This window comes from Chrysochloris asiatica, unplaced genomic scaffold, assembly GCF_000296735.1.
Source record: "Chrysochloris asiatica unplaced genomic scaffold, ChrAsi1.0 scaffold00077, whole genome shotgun sequence".
In the NCBI taxonomy this organism is placed as follows: Eukaryota; Metazoa; Chordata; class Mammalia; order Afrosoricida; family Chrysochloridae; genus Chrysochloris; species Chrysochloris asiatica.
The window spans coordinates 2186767-2206729 of NW_006408595.1; the positions used below are offsets into that span (position 1 = coordinate 2186767).

The 19963-nt window shown below is 36.6% G+C and overlaps 1 protein-coding gene across 4 annotated transcripts in view; it reads right to left on the reverse strand.

Annotated features, from left to right (window-relative positions):
• The window catches only part of KIF21A (kinesin family member 21A), a 196032-nt gene that overhangs the window by 32331 nt on the left and 143738 nt on the right, over positions 1–19963 (reverse strand). For 2 of the 4 annotated variants that reach the window (XM_006865294.1, XM_006865293.1), the window contains 7 exons: positions 14513–14573; positions 14128–14182; positions 10468–10682; positions 6918–7025; positions 5062–5190; positions 3018–3056; positions 2163–2174 (listed from right to left, as the gene is read on the reverse strand). In XM_006865294.1, the coding sequence (XP_006865356.1) occupies positions 2163–2174; positions 3018–3056; positions 5062–5190; positions 6918–7025; positions 10468–10682; positions 14128–14182; positions 14513–14573 (619 nt within the window). The remainder of the gene's footprint in view (positions 1–2162; positions 2175–3017; positions 3057–5061; positions 5191–6917; positions 7026–10467; positions 10683–14127; positions 14183–14512; positions 14574–19963) is intronic. The other 2 variants (XM_006865296.1, XM_006865295.1) reach the window with 1 other exon arrangement.

A 19963-nucleotide genomic window follows, 5' to 3' on the forward strand; every position in this document is an offset into this window, starting at 1 on the left:
CTTGATATGCTCTTTTTGACGTTGAATGCAACACCATTCCTTTTCAATTTGTCATTCCCTGCATAGTAAACCATGTGGTTGTCAGATTCAAAATGACCAATACCAGTCCATTTCAGCTCACTAATGCCTAAGATATCGATGTTGATACTTTCCATTTCATTTTGACAACTGCCAATTTTCCCAGATTCATACTTTGTATATTCCATGTTCTGATTTCCAATGGATGTTTACAGCTGTTTCTCTTCATTTTGAGTTGTGTCCCATCAGCAAATGAAGGCTCTGTGGGCTTTCTTCCCATGAGCTTAACTCCATTCACGTCATCATGGTCAACTCTACTTTGAGGAGGCATCTCTTCCCCATTCGCATTTTGAGTGCCTTCCAACCTGAGGGGCTCATTTTCCGACACTGTATCTGACAGTGTTTCTCTGCTTTTCATAAGGTTTTCCATGAGTAAGGATTCGGAAGTAGTTCATCACTCTTTCTTTCTAGTCTGTCTTTGTCTGGAAGCTCATCTGAAACCTATCTCCCATGGGTGACCCTGCTGGTTATTGAAAATACCAAGATGGCAGGCCCAGGAATAGCTGAGCTTCTTGAATTAGAAAACAATGGATTTCTTGATTTTCCTACAAATTCCCCTAGCTATAAGCCCTCCAATCCTCCAAATATTCCTTTATATGTGTTTCATAGTTCCAGCATCATCCCCTGAGCCTGCTTGGCCCGGTATTGCGTGTTGTTATTGACAGAGCTCCTCACTGCACGCCTACCCGATCCACCATCTTGATTGTATCAGTTGTAGGTGCCATATTTTAAGAAGGACATAGAAAAATTAGAACCTTTTCAAAACAGAGTGGCAGTGAATGAAGGGTCTGGAAACAGGAACTAGAACTACAATTAGTGCGCTGAAGAAAAGCACTCACTGAAGAAAGGATACAGCAGGGACCTGAATACTTATAGGACTACCACAAAAAAAGAAGAGGTACTAAACTAATTATGGTGTAGTTCAAGATTGCTGCTATGAGAACTAACGAGTAGAACTTAAAGGAATATGTTTAGGTTCGGGATCAGAAGTTCAAAGAGACAAAGATCTTTCTCCAGAGCCAATAGAGAGAGAAAACCTTTCCCTAGAGCGAGCACTCTGAATTCACTGTCTAGCATCCTAAATTGTGAGAAAATACATTTCTATTTGTTAAAACCTGTCCATTGGTGGTATTTCTATTATAGCAGTACTAGAAAGCTAATCCACTACTATTACTTCTCAAGCAGAATATATATCTATTTCAATAAACTGATTATACAGAAAAAGTAACACAAGAGTTATTTTTGATGATTGTAAGGAAAAAAGGCTGAACAATATACACAGTTAAACAATACAGTGTCTCCAAAGAGTTTCTGCCTTTAATTACCAACTTTTAAGAACCTATTAAAAGGAGCTCTGGTAGCCTAGTGGTTATGAATCGGGCTGCTAACCTCATGGTCAGCAGTTCGAAACTACCAGCTGCTCCGTGGGAGAAAGATGAGGCTTTCTGCTCCCGTAAAGATTTACAGCTTCGGAAACCCCGTGCAGGGTCACTATGAGTTGGAACCAATTCCATGGTACTTAACAACAACAACAACTAGAACCTATTAAAGTATGTATCCCTTATGAGACAACAGTTAGGACAATTATGTCAGTCTGTCAAAAGCATTCAGTAAACATTTACTTCCATTACTGTTATGGCACAGCATTTCCTGGATACGATGCCTCTTTTCATTTTTATATATTTTATATATTTTAATGTTATTCATTATTCTGTCTTTTGGAGAAAAAAAATGCCCAGTTTATATCATTTTATTAGTCGGATACTAGAAAATGTTCTCAAATGTTCAGAATATGAGTACTAATGTTTCATGTAGATTCTCTTATATCAAAGATAATGGAAAATACAGAAATTAGAAATATACCCTGTAATATTGCTTTCTCTATTGTAATAAAGCTAGTAACATTTCTGAAATATAAAAATCAACTTTCAAGTAGTTTCTTTAAGCTGAGGATAAGATAGTAGATTTGTACAACGATCTGATCTAAAGAGGAAAAAAAGCAGCACTTATATTTGTTTGATGAAAATGCTTAGAGTCTTCTAATACTGTGATTAAAAATAATTCCTCTCCCTCCCCCTGCCTACCTTCTGGAGGATCTGCTGATGATCAGCAAAATGGCCATAAAACAGGGAGAGTAAAGGCAAAGGGGCGGGGAATAACAAAATGAAGAATAAGGAAAGGCATGAGAGAGAGAGAGAGAAACAAATGGGTCCGGGATCAAAAACAAAACAAATGCCATAACATGAAAAAATGTAACTTATTTTAAAAACATCTACCCATAAAAATGATTCATTATTTAAAAGGAAAAAAAAAGTTCCTTTTTTTTTTTTCCTATTTTTTGATATATTAATACCCTTCCCCGCTACCCACCAGCTGGAGTACTAGTGTGGCACTATAGGATAATGAACTGGACAGCAAAGATCGATTTGAACTGCAAGGTTGTTGATTCAAATCCACCAGCTGCTCCTTGGAAACCTATACAGGGTCACTATGAGTTAAAACCTACTTGATAGCACTTAACAAAACCCCCAGTACGCCTTCATCTCATAAAAAACTGGTAAGTTTTTTATTTCAAACTGATTATCCAGTCACAAAAATACTTTATTCACCTCCTACACTTAGAGATACTGAAAACTTTTCATTACTGAGGAATAAACCTTTGACATCAAAGTGCATAGAATCTAACTTCTTTCAAAGAAAATACTTACATTACAGTCAGAAAATACAATTTTTAAAGCTATAATACAAATAATTTGCTACTGTTTTGTCTAAAAGGCATAATTAAAATAGCAAATTAATATACTTTAAAATATTAGTGCATTTATATGGTTGGCAACAAGTAAGGCATGCAATAAAAATGAGACTTGCTTAGAATTTCTAGAAAGCATTTTAGAGCATCAATGCAAGGCCAGAATGTAAGAAAGATAGGAAGAAAGTACCTGTGTACCTCCGAGAGAGAGGAGTCACTTTCATCAGACCTATAGTGAAAGAGTTAGAATTATGAGGGGAAAGAATATAGATGTCAACAGGTAAAGACACCGAGTTTGAACTGAAAATCAACAGTATGAGTAATACAGAAATATCATAGTACCTTTCTTTTAAAGAGTCCTGCTTTTCTATTTGCTCTGAATGTCAACCATTTTAAAATGTAGCTAAGTCAGGTAAAATGTTGATTCTTAGGTTTCAACTAAGAGAGACTGAGGGGATTTTTTTTTTTTTCTCTCTCTCTCTCCATCTATTACTGATCCACAGAACCTATCATTAGTGCATAAATTTAGGCCCTGGGAAAAAACAATATCAAGTATATGAAATACATCACTTCACGTGTATCTTTCTATTTCATATGAGCAGATTAGAAAAAAATGTGTTATTTTCAAGCCTGTTAACTCATTGTAATCGTCTTTAATACTTTAGATTTAGACTCTAATGAGTAGTTGAACAAACATAATATATGTTTACATAAAAAGCAAATCCCTCAAATTTAGTAACCTAGGTCAAAAATATTGAATTCCTTTGATTTAAGAAGCCTCCTGTCCAGCCTACTCTAAGGTTTCTAATATTGGTTGTGAGTCTGTATTAGGAAAATAATTTTAACTTCTAAGGTAGACTTAGGTAAAATGAGCATAAAATGAGTGTGGACATGTTGTGACCAGAAACAATATATGGGGTCTACTTCTTACTGGTGAATAATATTGATCTTAAAAACAGAGCTCCTCCAAAAAGTGAAACAGGAAGTAGAAGAGTTTTTGAAAGTGCAGAATAGGCATTCACTCTAAGTTTTATCTTCAAAAGAAGACAACAGAGTGAAATTAAACCCTATACAGGGTCACTATGAGTCAGAACTGACTCAATGGCACTTAACAACAACATAAATATTTTAGTAAAAAATATGGAACTATGACTAAATGGTCAATATTAGAAAAGAATAACAGAAAATTTCATGATGTGAATGCAAGGTAAATAAAACTGAGTAATGGTTCAACTAACTAATGTTCTGCTCTATTCTGCATTCATTGTTATGTAACAATGTAAAAGGCCCTTCTTTCCTAATAGTACACAAAAACATTTACCTACCCAGATTAATTTACAGGTTATATCATCTATTAATTTACATACAGTAAAATCTAATCAAGAATTAATTTTTTTTTTTTTTAAGCAAAAGCAAAAGCAAAATCTAAATAATGCCAGATTCTTAAACCGTATCTTATAAATTTCAGAGACTGCTGACATAAAAGGGAAAGGAGAGCATAGAAAACACACAGTTAGGACAGGAAGTGAAATGTCAAGTACAATGATAATTCAAAATCTAAGGAGACAAGCCAGAATTTATTAATACTTTATGGCAGTATTAATAGTATTGAAATCTTGCAAGAAAGATCTGGTTCAATGTGGGAATATTTTTTTTCACTCCTGATTTAATGAGAATTGCATTTTCCATACCCCTTGAACCTTCCTTCCCCCATGATCCATCACCCTTTCCACTCCTAAAGACCGTCTTTTACTCCAAGATATGTAGGTAGACTAGTCAGATTATTAATAACATGATCCCCATATGACAGGGGTCTTTGTACAGTATTATGTCTACCAAAGGGTAAAACCATTTGCCTCTTTTCAATTTAGGTTAATCTGTATTAGAGGTTTCTATTGGCTCACAGAAGCTGAAGATTTCTAAGAAATTTAAACTTCAAGGAGTCTCAAAGATATTTAAATTCTAATTAACTTGCAAAAGAAAAGGCAAGACTAATGATGAAAGTATAGGAATGCAAATCTACAACAGGGAATAATGTTCAGCAGGAAAATAATTTTCTCTAATTTTGACTACATGGATCATTTCCCATTGCAAAAATACATTAAATGGAGCCAGGGCTCACCCGTCAGACTTCATCTCCCATACTAAGAGATGGTGAAGTAATTTCTACAAACTGTACTGAAACACTCAGAATATTATATAAATTGCTGGGGCTGCTTTCCACAGTGACTTACTTATCCTGCTGAACTGATGTGTTTCCCTGTGAAACAGTAAGACGATTAAAAACATTCAGTTCATTACGGGGCCGGCTTGGTGGGGAAGAAGGAGGTGAAAGACTAGCCTCGGAGGTTCCAGAATCTGAGCTACAAGAGAAAAAGAACATTAAAGAGGTGGCTTTAATTGGTTATGATTTGTTAGGAAGGTTATATGAAACACGCTTTAAAAAGAGAACAATAAAAAAATGTTTCACTAGAAAGTTTCTTCCTTCCTCTTTGTAAAAAAAAAAAACTGCATTCTGAGCAATTTAACTTTAAAAACAAAACAAACATTGGGTTCTGTTATATTAGCCACAAAATGGCACTAAAGAAAAAGTTCTGTCTGCTGAAGTCAGAAGTCAATATAAATAAAGCAAGAAAAATTTTAAATTCAGAAACTAAAATTAAGACCAAGCTGCTCATTTTGTAAAGGAGAAATAAATCCAGAGAGTTTCAGAGTAATTTGCTTATTCAATTGAATGATTCATTCATTTATTTTTAAAGTACTTATTTGTTCTGTTCCCCATCTCCAGATTTTTCTTGAAATGTTTGATTCAGTACAAACAGGCAAATTACATCTTTAAGTACAGGAAGCTAGGATAATTAGAGGATAATTTCCATGATATTCAAGTCATCTAAGCCAATGGTCAAAGTACAGTGTGTCTCCTCAGCACATGGGAAAGAAGCTCTAAGATCACCTACTCAGTAGAGAAAATACACAAGGCCATATTTATTACAGAAATCAGCTTTACTAAGGTGCTATAGAAAGGAGCTCTGGTAGCATAGTGGTTACGAATTGGGCTGCGAACCTTAAGGTCAGCGGTTCGAAACTACTAACCGTTCCGCGGGAGAAAGATGAGGCTTTCTACTCCCATAAAGATTTACACCCTCGGAAACCCTGTACAGGGTCGCTATGGGTCAGAATCGACTCGACGGCACTTAACAACAACAACAACAACAATAGAAGAAACACTGGAATGCTAACTGTAAGGTAGGTGTTTCAACCCACCAGTCACTTCTTGGAAAACCATACAGGGTCTGTCTCCATGAGTCAGAACAGACGGAACTATGGCACTTAACAACAACAACAACATTTAAACACAGATCCATTTGTATACTGTTACTAAGGACATGTCAGAGATTTACATGCCACCTCAATAGGTCACTTAAGGGATGAGTGAGTGTGCTGCAGGGTAGAGGGGTCACAGGGACTCTGACCTATACATCTTTCTGTACGTTGTGGAGCAGCAATTTACAAGTGTGTAGTTCAGTGAATCATCAGAATTATATCATATAGTACTAAATAAACAAATCCTCATAAAACAAACAAATGGCTTCTAAAAGATTTTTGCAAAAGATTATTAAACCTAAGAGAACACCAAGAAAATGGCATAGGTGACACACCTTATGATTACTACAGTAACTCATGGTCAGCAGTTTTAAAGAGGCAAAGTCAGTGTCAATTTTATCAGAAAACCTCCAAATTAATTTGAAATTTTTCTAAACGACGCTTTAAAATATCAATTTAATTCATTGCCTTTAAAAGCCAGCCTTGCCTCAAATGTATAAGACTCTTACAATGAATATGCATGTAATTAGAATAAGTGTGCAAGACTGGGAACAAGTTCTCAGACATTACGACAGGTATTTGAGTATAACCAAGAAAGCTAGAGGACCACCTAGCCAAGATAACTGCTGACTATCTTGATTAGTCAAATCAGTCCTAACCACAAAGACAGCCTAAATCTGGAAAATAATTCCATTCTTATACTTTGGCATCTCAGTGCAGCAGAGATACTATTCAGCCTCGTTGGTGAAAAATAGTAATAACTTACTGTTTCTGCTCCTTGGTCTTTGATTTTTCTGCTTTCTCATATGTCTTTCTCCTTGATGTAGGGGAAGGCTCTGGTATTTTTTTTTCTGATAGAGATGGCTGTCTGGAACTAAAATAGAAAGATTCTTTAATTATCTGATGTTAAATTTACAGATATAATTGTGTTTGCTAAGCATCTAACCTAAAAAATTTAACAGATTTCTAACTGGAACTTGAGAAAGATTATTATATGAGAATAATTATTATATAAATTATATTTGGTTGACAGAAACTTGACAACTATATATTTAATAGTTAAATTAGCAACCATATTAAATGTATGAAAAACTATTATATTTGTCAGCATCAATGCTAAATTAGCTACAGTAAAGATTCTATTTTTAACAGAAATATTTGTTTGATCAAAATTTTTTTAATTCTACACTTGAAAAAAAAAAAAAAAAAACTCCAGCAGTTTTTCAAGAACAAAAATATAAGAATATAAAATACAATGAAAGTTTAATGAATATTTTTAGACAGTCAAAAAATAGTACTATAAACAATCACAAAAAAAATAACAAACACAATTACTTTACTCACATAGTATTTAATTCTTAAGTATTTATATAATTTTTATTAATACAAATATTCTTATCAGAACCAATTCGGCAGCATACTACCACCACCACCATCTAATTACAAGCTTTAATTATCAACTAGTTCCTGTGTAATTAAAGTTCTAGACTATAATTTCGGTGTATGCTGGTAATGAATTTTAATTGGAAAATAATATCTATTTGCTTCTTATCCTTAATAATAATGAGGAGAAAAAAATCAAGAAATTTAGAAAGTCAGATCCCAGAATGGGCTTATATGATTCCTATTTCAAAGCAAAAACTAAATATAAACTTTGTGTGCCAGGTTTTACTAAACAGAAGAAACCACATCCCAGAATTTCTGTATCATAAGAGCTACTTGAGTAAGTACCTTATATAAAGTAATAAAAAATAAAAGCAAGGCACTAAAGGGTTTTAAAAGTCACTGTATAAAATATATGGCCAACTCACATTTCTAAAGAATTATACATGCACCTGAGTATATGAAAATTTAAAAAGAAAACATAAGATGATTCTAAAAGATTTAACTTTTTTTTTTTCATAGCCTGTTATAAAGGATATACTTAAAAAAATTTTTAAAGGCAAAAAAGAAGGTATTACCTGAATCTGGATTCCAGGTCATAGATTTAGTCTTGGGTTTCCAAAGTCTCTACTCATCTGACAGACTAAATGCTAAACACATGCTGGTTCCTAAAATCTATCCTAATTTACATATCATTGACATCACCAAAAGCAATTCTTCTATGCTCATCTTATCACAAAAGCACTGAAGCCACAAGCTACACTGGTTAGCATTTTCCAACAGCAAATTCAATAGTTAATTATACAGGCCACCTCAAGCACATGCAAGAAAGTTCTCACATCACTAAAATTAATTTTGGAATTAAAGATAGCAGATGAAATTACTAAAATGACAAAAGAAACATCTTCATAAAATTAAGAGTTATTTTAAACTTCAGTTAACATATTCAAGTGGGAAAAATATGCTATTTCTTTACTATTTGCACAGTCATATAATGTATGCCCCTTTTGGGGCAGTATTCCTCAATGCAGAGATGAATTCATTTCATAAATCATTTGCTAGATTGTGAGGTTAGTTTGAAAAATGTCATTAAAAATCTTTAACCGGTGAAAGATGATCTAATTTAAGCCAAATTACCAACATTCATCCATTGTTGGTATCAGATGGATATTGGCTGAAACCAAAGAATACCAGAAAGATGTTTATCTGTGTTTTATTGACTATGCAAAGGCATTCAATTGTGTGGCTCTAAACAAATTATGGATAACATTGCAAAGAATGGGAATTACAGAACATTTCATGTGCTCACGTGGAACCAAGAAACAGTCGCTTAAACAGAACAAGAGGATGTTGCCTAGTTTATACATCAGTAAAGTTGTGCAGTGTTGTAGTCTTTCACCATACTTATTCAATCAGCATGCTGATCATATAATCCAAGAAATTACACCATATGAAGAAGAATGCTGCATCAAGACTGAAGGAAAACTTAATAACAATCTGTGGTATGCAGATGACACAACCTTGCTTACTGAAAATGATGAGGACTTAAAGTACCTACTGATGAATATCAAAGACCACAGTCTCCAATATGAATTAAACCTCAACATATAGACAACACAAACCCTCACAACTGGATCAGTAAGCTACATCAGGATAAATGGAGAAAGTATTAAAGTTGTCAAGGGTTTCATTTTACTTGGATCTACTTGGAAGCAGCAGTCAAGAAATTAAATTATGCATTGCATTAGGCTATTCTGCTGCAAAAGACCTCTTCAAAGTTTTATATGCAAAGATGTCACTTTGAATACTAGGGTGTGATTGGCCCAAGCAGTGGTATTTTAAATCACTATATATGCATGCAAAAAATAGACAATGACTAAGTAAGACTGAAGAAGTACCGATGCCTTTGAATTATGATGTTGATGAAGAATCTTAAAAGTACTAGGGATGACTAGCAAAATATACAAATCTTCCTTGGAAAAAGGATAGCCAGAATGTCCTTTGGAAGCAAGGATGGCGAGATATTGTCTCATGTACTTTGGACTTGTTATCAACATGGACCAGTCCCTGGAGAAGAACATCATGCTTGGGAAAGTAGAAGGTCAGAGAAAAAGAGGAAGGCCTGGAACAAAACTGACAGACATGATTGCTGCAACACAGGCTCAAACACAGAAATGAGTATGAAGATGATGCAGAAATGGAACAAAAAAGTGTTTTGTTCTATTGTGCTTAGGGTCACTATGAGTCAGAAGCAACTGAATAGCACCTGACAACAACAACAAACACCCATACTCACAGATACCCTCTACATACCACACACTGTATACAGAAAACCTTCCTTTGTCTTCAAGATAGTCATGGAAAAAATTCTAAATTTATTTTGCATGCAAAATACATACATAGGAGAAAGAATATTCCCTCCTTTAAATTTTTAACAATTCCAATAAAAATGTCATATCCCAGACATGTAATGTGTTTTAAGGTAAAGGATTAAGAAAGTTTATAATTGATACCTTCCTTTTACTTTAAAAAGGCCAGTAAAGTTTTGTCATCCTGACCAGACTCTTTGAACTAGGATATAGGCAAATTAGAGAAAATTGAAAAAGTATAACTTTAGAGTAATCTCGTTTAGCGATTTTTAAATAAATTTTCTGTTGTTTCTGCAATTCATAACTCAGCCCTTATAAAACTTAAGAATGATCCTAGAATTTAGATAAGACAAAAAGTGCACAGAAGAATGAGTCTTCTTAAACGATTTTGAATAGCCTCAAAATTAGGGAAGACAACACCTAACAGAAATTACTTTGAAAACCAAAGCTCTTATTTGCACAACTAAAAAAAAGAGAGAAAGAAAAAAGAATAAGAAAATAGCAACATGCATATTTTCAAACAGGCAAAAAGAGAGGAAGTTAGTGTAGCTGGGCCAGACTTACATGCTGCCTATCTTAGAAGGTAAGCCAGATGGGGGTGAGAGCTCTTTTTCCCTAGCAGAAGTACCACTGGTCTCTGTATTCATTCCAATCTCTTGCCCTTCGGCAACAGGTGTAAGAGGGCCAGGCAAGGAGGCATCTCCTGTACTAGTGTCTGAAGCTAGTTCACTGCTATCTGCATACAGCAACTCCATTTGAGTGGTGGTTCTCCTTCGGGCCTAGTCAGAGAATGAAAGTAAAAGCAATCAGGGGCAAACTTTTCACAGAGAAGGGCTTTAGGGACTAGAGATTCAACATTCGTTTGAAATAGATAAAAAACATTTAGCATGTCTTTCCCAAGCAGGTGTGTCAAACATAGCATACAAAATAGTGACAAGTCAAAGTTATCCCAGATTAAAACCTGAAGAGGACAGCATGATGGCCAACATTTTTATCCTACCATGTGCCAGGTTTGGTTCTGACACTTCATTTTATTAGCATTTAGGCTGTTGTTGTTGAAATCCACCAGTTGCTCCTTGGGAGAAATGTGAGGTTTTCTTCTCCATTAAAGATTTACAGCCTCAGAAACCCTATGGGCTGCTTATTGCCAGAGCAGCACTCTGAATCTACCAGCCGCTCTGCAGGAGAAAGATTTGGCTTCCTACTCCTGTAAGATGTACAGCCTCAGAAACCCTATACAGAGTCACTATGAGTCAGAACCAACCCCATGACAAACAATAACCAACAGGAGTTAATACTGACTTAATGGTCCCTAACAACAACAGCACCATTATCTCAATTCACAGATGAACTGAGGCACAGAGAAACTAAGTTACTCCTCAAGGTTACACAGCGAGTAAATGGCAAAATCGAATTCAAAGCCAGGCTCAGTCTCCGATGTTACTGCACTATTATGTCTGTCAGCTTGCTCAACGTGCTATTTAATTCTTTAAAAAAGAAACTATAACAAAAGGTAATTACTGAAAATTTAAATTGTTTTATTTTCATGTTCAATTGCTTTTTGTAACAGACTATTTTTTAGAACAGTTTTAGGTTTACAGAAAAATTGTGCAGGTAGTATTTGTTATTGTTGCTAAGTGCCGTTGAGTCAGTTCCAACCCATAACAACCCTGTATAGGGTTTCCGAGGAGCAGCTGGTGAGCTTGAACTGCCGACCTTGAGGTTCAAATGGCTTTGCAGTCTGGAGCATTAACCCACAGCACCACACCAGGATTCCTGATATAACCCTTTCTCCCATATCACCCTTTCAATTCCCCAAGTTTTCTTTTTATTGGTGTCAGTTATGCTGAACTTTTCTCCTTTACTTTCAATCTCTCTGCACCTTTATATGTTAAACGTTTTTGTTTTTTTTTGCTTTTTTTAACAAAAAATATAAAGCTCAATTAGACTTTCTTTCTTAAGTTACTTTCCCCCCCCCCCCCCCCTTCAATTTTGTTGCCCTGCTTCCTGGTGCCTTTTTGTGTTTAATTAGCCTGTTGGATAATTCAACCCTAGCCAGCATCAGTTTTTTGGCACTACAGTAAGGGAAGTGAAGGTTATTTTCCTACAACCTAAAATTCACTGTAAGCATTCCTCTCCTTACTCTTGACAATCAAATGGCTATACTGTTATTGCTCACAGCTGATAGTTACATGTTAAGGTATTAAAAAATAATCAGGAATTCATCAGATTACAAACCTTTAGGAGGCAGGGACTCTTTTTTTATTCAACTTTGCATTTCCTGCACTTAACACACAGTGCTGGTACAAACCTATTTAAAATATATGTTGTTGTTGTTGTGTGCCATTGAGTTGGTGCTGACTCATAGTCATTTCTGCAAGCGGCTGGTGGGTTTGAACTGACATCCTTGCGGTTAGCAGTCCAGGCTTATCCTACAGCATCACAGAAGAACTCATTTGAGATATATGTTGTTAAGTGCCGTGGAGTCGGTTTCGACTCATAGCAACCCTGCACAGGGTTTCTGAGGCTGTAAATCTTTACGGGAGCAGAACGCCTCATCTTTCTCCCACAAAACCGCTTGTAGTTTCGAACTGCTGACCTTGCGGTTCACAGCCCGATTCGTAACCACTACACTACCAGAGCTCCTTTTGAGATATATAGCCAACTTAATATTTTCAGAAGGTGAAAAAATATGATATAAGATCCTTTAGACAGCTTTGCCATTTAAGTAGCAGTGGTGGTTGTGTGCTGTGGAGTCAGTTCTTAGTCATAGCAACCCTGTATAGGAGCAGCTGGTGGGTTTGAACTGCCGACTTTCTGGGTCGCAGTCCAGTGCTGATCCTACAGTGCCAAAAGTAGTAGTAGGTGGCAATTCAAAAACACTTTAGGAAAGAAAATGCCCTGCAAAAGTTTTTAAGCTTTAAACTCTCTCCCTTGCCACAGGCCTAGGATAGACAGGAATAGATTACCTGGAAATTCCTTCCCTCAGTGAATCCTTCAGGGTCTGAAGGACTAAAATTATCTCTCTTTTGCCAATGACAGGATTCTAAACTTACTAGAATGTTTTCTTTGAATTCTGGTAGCCTCTGCTTAGTCATTTAGAATAATAAAATGCAAATCACACATCACCAAACCAGTAGTTCAAAGACCTTACACAAGAGCCCAGAAATGTTTGGGGTTTTTTGTTTGTTTGGCTTGCCCAATGTTTTAAAGATCAGGAAATTCTACATAGAAATCATATTTCTGGCTACCCTTGAAAAACCAGAATATCTGGTAGTCTCCAGCCCACATTCCCATATGTTAAAATGAGCAAGAGCTGAGTGATGACTGTTGCTGTTAAGTGCTATTTTGCTTGTTCCAATCCAGAGAGACCCTGCAGAGGGGTTCCAAGCCTGTAAATCTTTGTGGGAACTGAGAGACTCATCTTTCTTCTAAGAAGTGGCTGGAAGGTCCAAACTGTTGACATTATGGTTCACAGTCCAGTGCTTATCCTATAGTCACTGCACCTTAAATGCGGCATGTACTCTACAGTTAACCACATTTACTACGTTTAAATCCAGTCACATTACTCATTTATATAACTTGATGAACCACTGTGGACCTTCAATCTGTCCTGTCCTTTTCATCAATATTATTCTTTTCAGGTCTTGATTCTATCCAACTATTCAGCAAATATTTACTAATACACACTGTGAGAATTCTTTGTTTTCTAACATTTTAAGATCATTAGCTAATTTATGTAGTATCAAATGCTACCACCTTCAATGTGCAATTTGTCATATGTCTAACGTATGAAAACATGGAACAGCATGGAGCATTTATATGGACTCCTGGTGTAGCGCTGTAGGATCTGCAGTGGACTGTGAATCACAATGTCAGAAGTTCAAACTCAATAGCTGTTCCTCATAAACCATATACTGGGATGCTATGAGTCAGTACCAACTCAAAGGCACTTAAAATAACAACAAAAATCATATATACATATATATAGATATATATACACATATATCTATATATGTGTGTGTATGTGTCTGTGTATCAGTATTTAATGTTTGTTTTTTTAAATCTTAAAATCTATACATACGCATCATAGTCTAACAAGTTTTTCCACATAATATAATGACTAAGGGTTGTCATATTACTTAAACCCTTCAGGGTGGACCCTGTGATAAGGAATAACAGTGGGGAAAGAAACATTTACCTAGTATTTTCAATTATCCTTACCTTGTTCTTAGGCTTCACTTCACCACAAAGCTTCATAAGGTCTGAAGACAGTATGCTATATGCAAATAATAATTAACCACAAGATTAAAAAGGGACTTGCTAAAGAAAATTGTATATCCTCTAAATTTATAATTACAAAATATATAAAATCAAAATATCTTAATTAAAAAATAATTTATTTTCCCTTCATTGGATTTTTATCTTATTTTATTCTAGAAACATGACTTAGTCTGCATTCCATCTTACTATTTCTAGAGCTTTTCACTCAGTCATAAAACACAAAATCATTCCAGTTTTACTGTTATTTCTTTATGCAACAAGACACAAAAGGATTTAAAATTAAAGACGCAATCCAAATTTATGAAGTTTCTAAAGACTGCCTTACCTTCCTTCTGATCCTGGACTGTTTAAAGGTGCATCTTCATCAGTACTTTCCTCTAGATTCTCTAAAAAATGCCCAAAATATAAGCATTATCCAAATGTCATCTAGAATGATAACTGCAATCTCTACGCTATAAAATACATCAGTCCAACATCTCAATATGACTGCTTTGGTTTTAATAACTAAGTGGAAATAAAATTATAGAAAAATATTGCTAAGGCAGTCCTTTGGGTTGTACATCCTAGAATGAGAAAAATATATTTCAAATATGAAAACCATTATTTTGAGTGATAAAACATAGAAGAACAACTTCTTAAAATGGGAATGAGGTTATATATTATTTACCGGAGTATACAGAATTTTAATTTTTTTCAGTGTATTATATTCTTGCTAGGACTCCGGGTATGGCACTGTAGGATAAGCACTGCACTGCAAACCACAAGGTCGGCAGTTCAAACACACCAGGTGCTCCTTAGAAATCTTATACAGAGTAGCTATGAATTACAACCAACTTGATAGCACTGTTTAACAACAACAATATTCTTGCTAAAAGTACTTGTTATACTTCAGGAGTTATGCCAACTTACTTAAACAGAAAAATGCCTTCAAGCAACATGAATGTGTGTGTGTGTGCACGCGCACAGGTACTGAAAAGCCACACATCAGCATGCAATTCATCCACAAGTACACAGAAGACAGAAACAATAGATTTGCATGCAACAGTTCTAAAAACCAATACAAATAAACCATTGCTATTTCAGAACAACTCTAGCAGACTAGTGACATAAGAAAAAAAGCAAACATAAAACTAGTAGGAAGGAAATAACAGCCACAGAAAGTAAATTATTTAAATTGGCAGAGAATCCCTCATGAATGTACAAGTTTTTAAAGTACATTTTATTATACAATCCTTCTAAAAAACTAAAGACAATATGATAAATAGCATGCTATAGTAATGAAAAACTAATAGGATTTGTCCCCTTTTAAAAATGTTTGCCTCACACAAATGGATTGTATATGTCAGTCAATTTAATTCCTTTCTCTCTACTTAAGCTCTTTCTTCTAGCCAGCACTTTTATGAAAATTCAGTAATACTTCAAAGTAGAAAGATACATTTAGGATCCACACAAAAAGAGTTACTTTCTGAAGGAAAAATACAATGGTGGTCTTAAAGGCATTGTGTACCTTAAAGCTCTCCATTGGAGAGAAGGTCAAGGACTTGGACTTGCTTCATAGACAGGATAAACAAGTGCTGTAGGGTAAGTACTGGACTGCTAACCAAAAGGCCAACAGTTCAAATCCACGAGCTGTTTCTAGGAAACCCTATACAGGGTCACTATGAGTTAGAACCGACTAGATGACACATAGCAACTTACTGGATAAGCTCCCCAGCTGATTCACAGGAGAAAGATGAGGCTTTCTGCTCCCACAGATTTAAAGCCTGAGAAACAAACCCTATACACAATGATTATGAGTTGGAACTGACTCGACGGTACTCAACAACAAGGTGACTGAAATGAGCCCTGGTAGCACTGTGGGTTAAGTGTGAGACTGCTAACTGCAGATCAGCCATTCAACCCACCAGCTGCTCCACGGAAGAAAGATTTACCGTCTCAGGAAACCCTACAAAGCAGTTCTCTCTGTCCTATTGGGTTGCTATGAGTTAGAATCTGTTGGATAGCAGTGGGTTTGGGTAGGTGACTGAAAAAATGAGTAAGACCCTAGAAGAATCCATGCCTTTGAATTATGGTGTTGGCAAGGTATATTGGATATACCACGGACTTCGAGAAGAAAGAACAAACATGTCTTAAAGAAGTACAGTCAGAATGCTACTAAGAAGTGAGATGGTGAGACTCTGTCTCATGGTACTTTGGACATGTTATCAGGAGAGACAACAAGGTGACTGAAAGGAGCCTGATGACACAGTGGGTTAAGGAAGCACAATGGCTCTGTAGGTAGGAGGTTTGAGCTCACCAGCTGCTCCTCAGGAGAAAGATGAGGCTTTCTGCTCCTGCAAAGGTTTTCAGTCTCAGAAAGTCTATGTGGGGAATCGCACTATGAGTCAGAACTGACTCAATTAAATTTAGTAGCAAACAACATCAGGAGGGACTAGGTTCTGAAGAAGGACATGATGCTTGGTAAAGTAGAGGGTCATGGAAAAAGAGCACGACCTTTGATGAGAAAGACAGAAAACACAACGGTTGCAACAATATACTCAAACATAGCAATGTTAATGAGAATGTTTGACCTGACAATGGTTTATTCTATTGTATATACGTTGCTTGAGTAGGAACCAACTTGATGGCACCTAACAACAGTAACAAGGTGACTGAATTAGCCATAATGAATAAAATGAGGTTGTAAAGAAATGGTAAACCTAGTATACATTTTCCCATGTACAAAAGTGAAGATTTGCTAGTATTTTTCTTGCAGGGAGTGATGAAACCAGATACTGATGAAAACAGATACTATTTGAGCATCAAGTGGAAGCTTAACAGAAAACACGTTATTTCAAGATAATTACGACTTGTCCTAATCAGTCAAGCCAGAGCATAATGACCTCCCATCCAGACAGTAACTGAATCAGACTCCTGTGGGTCTGAGCTTAGTGAAGCATTATGGTATCTAGGCCACAGAACATGACATCACCTCATTGTACTTTCAACTCTGAGAACATGACTCTACCTCAAGTCCAGCCTCTTTTCTCTTCACAGCAGCATTAACGATAAAAGCATATTTAAAACTCCCAAATGTCCTACGGTTCAGTCTTATGAGTGTAAAGCTTCAGTCTCAATTTCATTGAAAGTTAAGCAAAACGATTATAAAAAAGAAGTCTTGGATAGTATGGAAAATAGACTGTTACCATTGTTGTTGCTGTTAGGTGCCACTGAGTGGGTACCGACTCATAGTGACCTTACACACAGCAGAACGAAACACTGCCAGATCCTGGGCCAACCTCACTATTGTTGCCAGGCCTGAGCCCATTGATGCTGCCACTTTGCCAATCCATCTCACTGGGGGTCTTCATCTTTTTCCTGACCCTCCACCTTACCAAACATGATATCCTTCTCCAGCGACTGGCCCCTTCCTGACAATATGTCCAAAGTTTTGCCACCCTGGCCTCCAAGGAGCACTCTGGCTGCACTTTTCCAACACAGATCTATTGGTTCTTTTGGCAGCCCATGGCATTTTCAATATTCTCTAACACCATAACTCAAAAGCATCAATTCTTCTACGGTCTTCCTTATTCACTGTCCAGCTTTCACATGCATATGAGGTTATTGAAAATACCATGGCTTGAGTCAGGCACACCTTAGTCTTCAAGCTGACATCTTTACTCTTCAACACTTTAAAAAGGTCTTGTGTGACAGATTTGCCTAATTGCAATACATCGTTTGATTTCTTGACTGCTGCTTCCATGAGTGTTGATAGTTGATCCAAGAAGAATGAAGTCCTTGACAACTTCAATCTTTTCTGTTATCCTTAGAAAGACCTATTTGCAAGGTTGGTCTTTGGATGGTATCTAAGAACTTGTCTCCTTGACTTAACTCTAACCTCTATGCTCCACCATTCCATGTTATGTATTTGCTGTTTCAGTATCATCAACCTGCTTGGAAGCCCAAGGCAGCACACAATATTGTGACTAAATTCCCAAGCCTTAGCTTGTGTTTCCCTTTGTCTGGAGTGATTCATCTCCAGATCTTTTGCGTAGATTATTCATTTTCTTCAAGTTTCAACTCAAGTGGCATTTTCTCCAGATAGTTTTCATGTCAGTTAATTGATAAGGGTGGCTCACTGCCTACACTGCTTATTCAAGCAATATGGTTTATACTTTTCTTCTGGGATTCTGAGTTCTAGGTGTTGTGCTACAGAAAGTACCAGCATGGTTGACCCCCAGTAAAAATCTTGGGCACTGAGTCTCTAATGATCTTCCTTGTGTGTAAACAGCATACGCATGTTCCTGTATTTTCATTCCCATTGAGGTCTCTCCTAGAAAGAGAAGGAGAAGAAGAGTAGAGTCCTCAAGACTCCACCTGTGTCTTGTTCCCTTATGAACTGGCTGTGTACTCATACTACATCATCGTACTACAACTTTGTCATGAGTACAACTATATGCTGAATCCATGAGTCCGTTTAGCAAACCTCTGAACAAAGGAATGGTCTTAAAGACCTCCAAAACAAGTAGAGGAGAATGGAGGAAATAAGGATGCCCTTCAGAGGTTTTGAAAGTACAAGCCTGGTTATATGGAGTGCTGACCCTGGCTTACCCTCTAAATTTTACATTCCATCAGTCATGTCATGTACTCATTGCTACAGCATCATCAATCTGCTTGGAAGCCTAATGCAGCACACAATAGTGTGACTAAATCGCCGAGCCCTAGCTTGTGTTTCCCTTTGTCTGGAGTGATTCTTCTCCAGATCTTTTGCCTAGATAATTCTTTTTCTTCCTTAAGTTTCAATTTAAGTGGCATCTCCTCTGGAAAGCCTTCACTGACTCCTCCATTCTCACTGGGTGTCCTCATTTCTGTCCTCTCATAACCCTTGAATACATCCCAAGCACCACCCCTTCACTGCTATATAAGGGCTGGTGTCTTATTCATCTTTGAATCGCAGCACCCAGGGCAATGCCTGAGATAAAACTAAAGCAAATAAATATTATTTAAAATATTATATCTATGATAGTCCAACTTCAATGGATTCAACTCCTTCCCCCCCTCCCTTTTTTTTTTTTTTTTTTTGACTCATTCAATGCATTTCCTACAGCTTCTCTGGTCTGAATTAAGGTCCTAATCCCAGAGGCAAATTTCTGCCAGGAGATTTGGGTTACATCAGCTGAATGGAGTTATCATTCTATAGTTCTGACCCTTCTTCAGCTATAGATAATTAAAAGTTGTTTGCAACCCCCTTCCAAGACTAAGACTCAAGGGGAATACACGAGCAGGTATGTGGTCTGGCTGGTGACCACAATGGTGACTGATACCAGGAAGTGGGGAAAAAACAGCAATGAAGTTGTGAGCTAAGTGCAACCACGTTCAATAAACTCCTGGTTGGCTAGCAGTATGGCAAGACCTAGGGACTCCTGGACCCAGAGACAGTGACATGGCCACAGAGGACTAGAACAGAGAATTAAGCATCCAGTTGATATGAAGTGAGGGGAAATAATGCACAAGAACACCCATGTTTGCAGATAGTACCCACTTGACCTGGGCTTCAATAGCTGGATGATCAGAACTCGACTAGAAGAAGAAATAAGAGGGAAAAACAGAGTAGTCTGCTACAATTTGATGAATTTGACCTATACTTACGGATGTTGTATCTCAAAAGAGGGAACAAATCTTTAGAGCGAGTATCATTCCCACCCTCTCGGTACACAGGGTTGACAGAGGTCAACTTACACATTGGCTACCCAAAATGGGGGTCTACAAGGCACAAAGTGACTGGCTTACAAGCTTT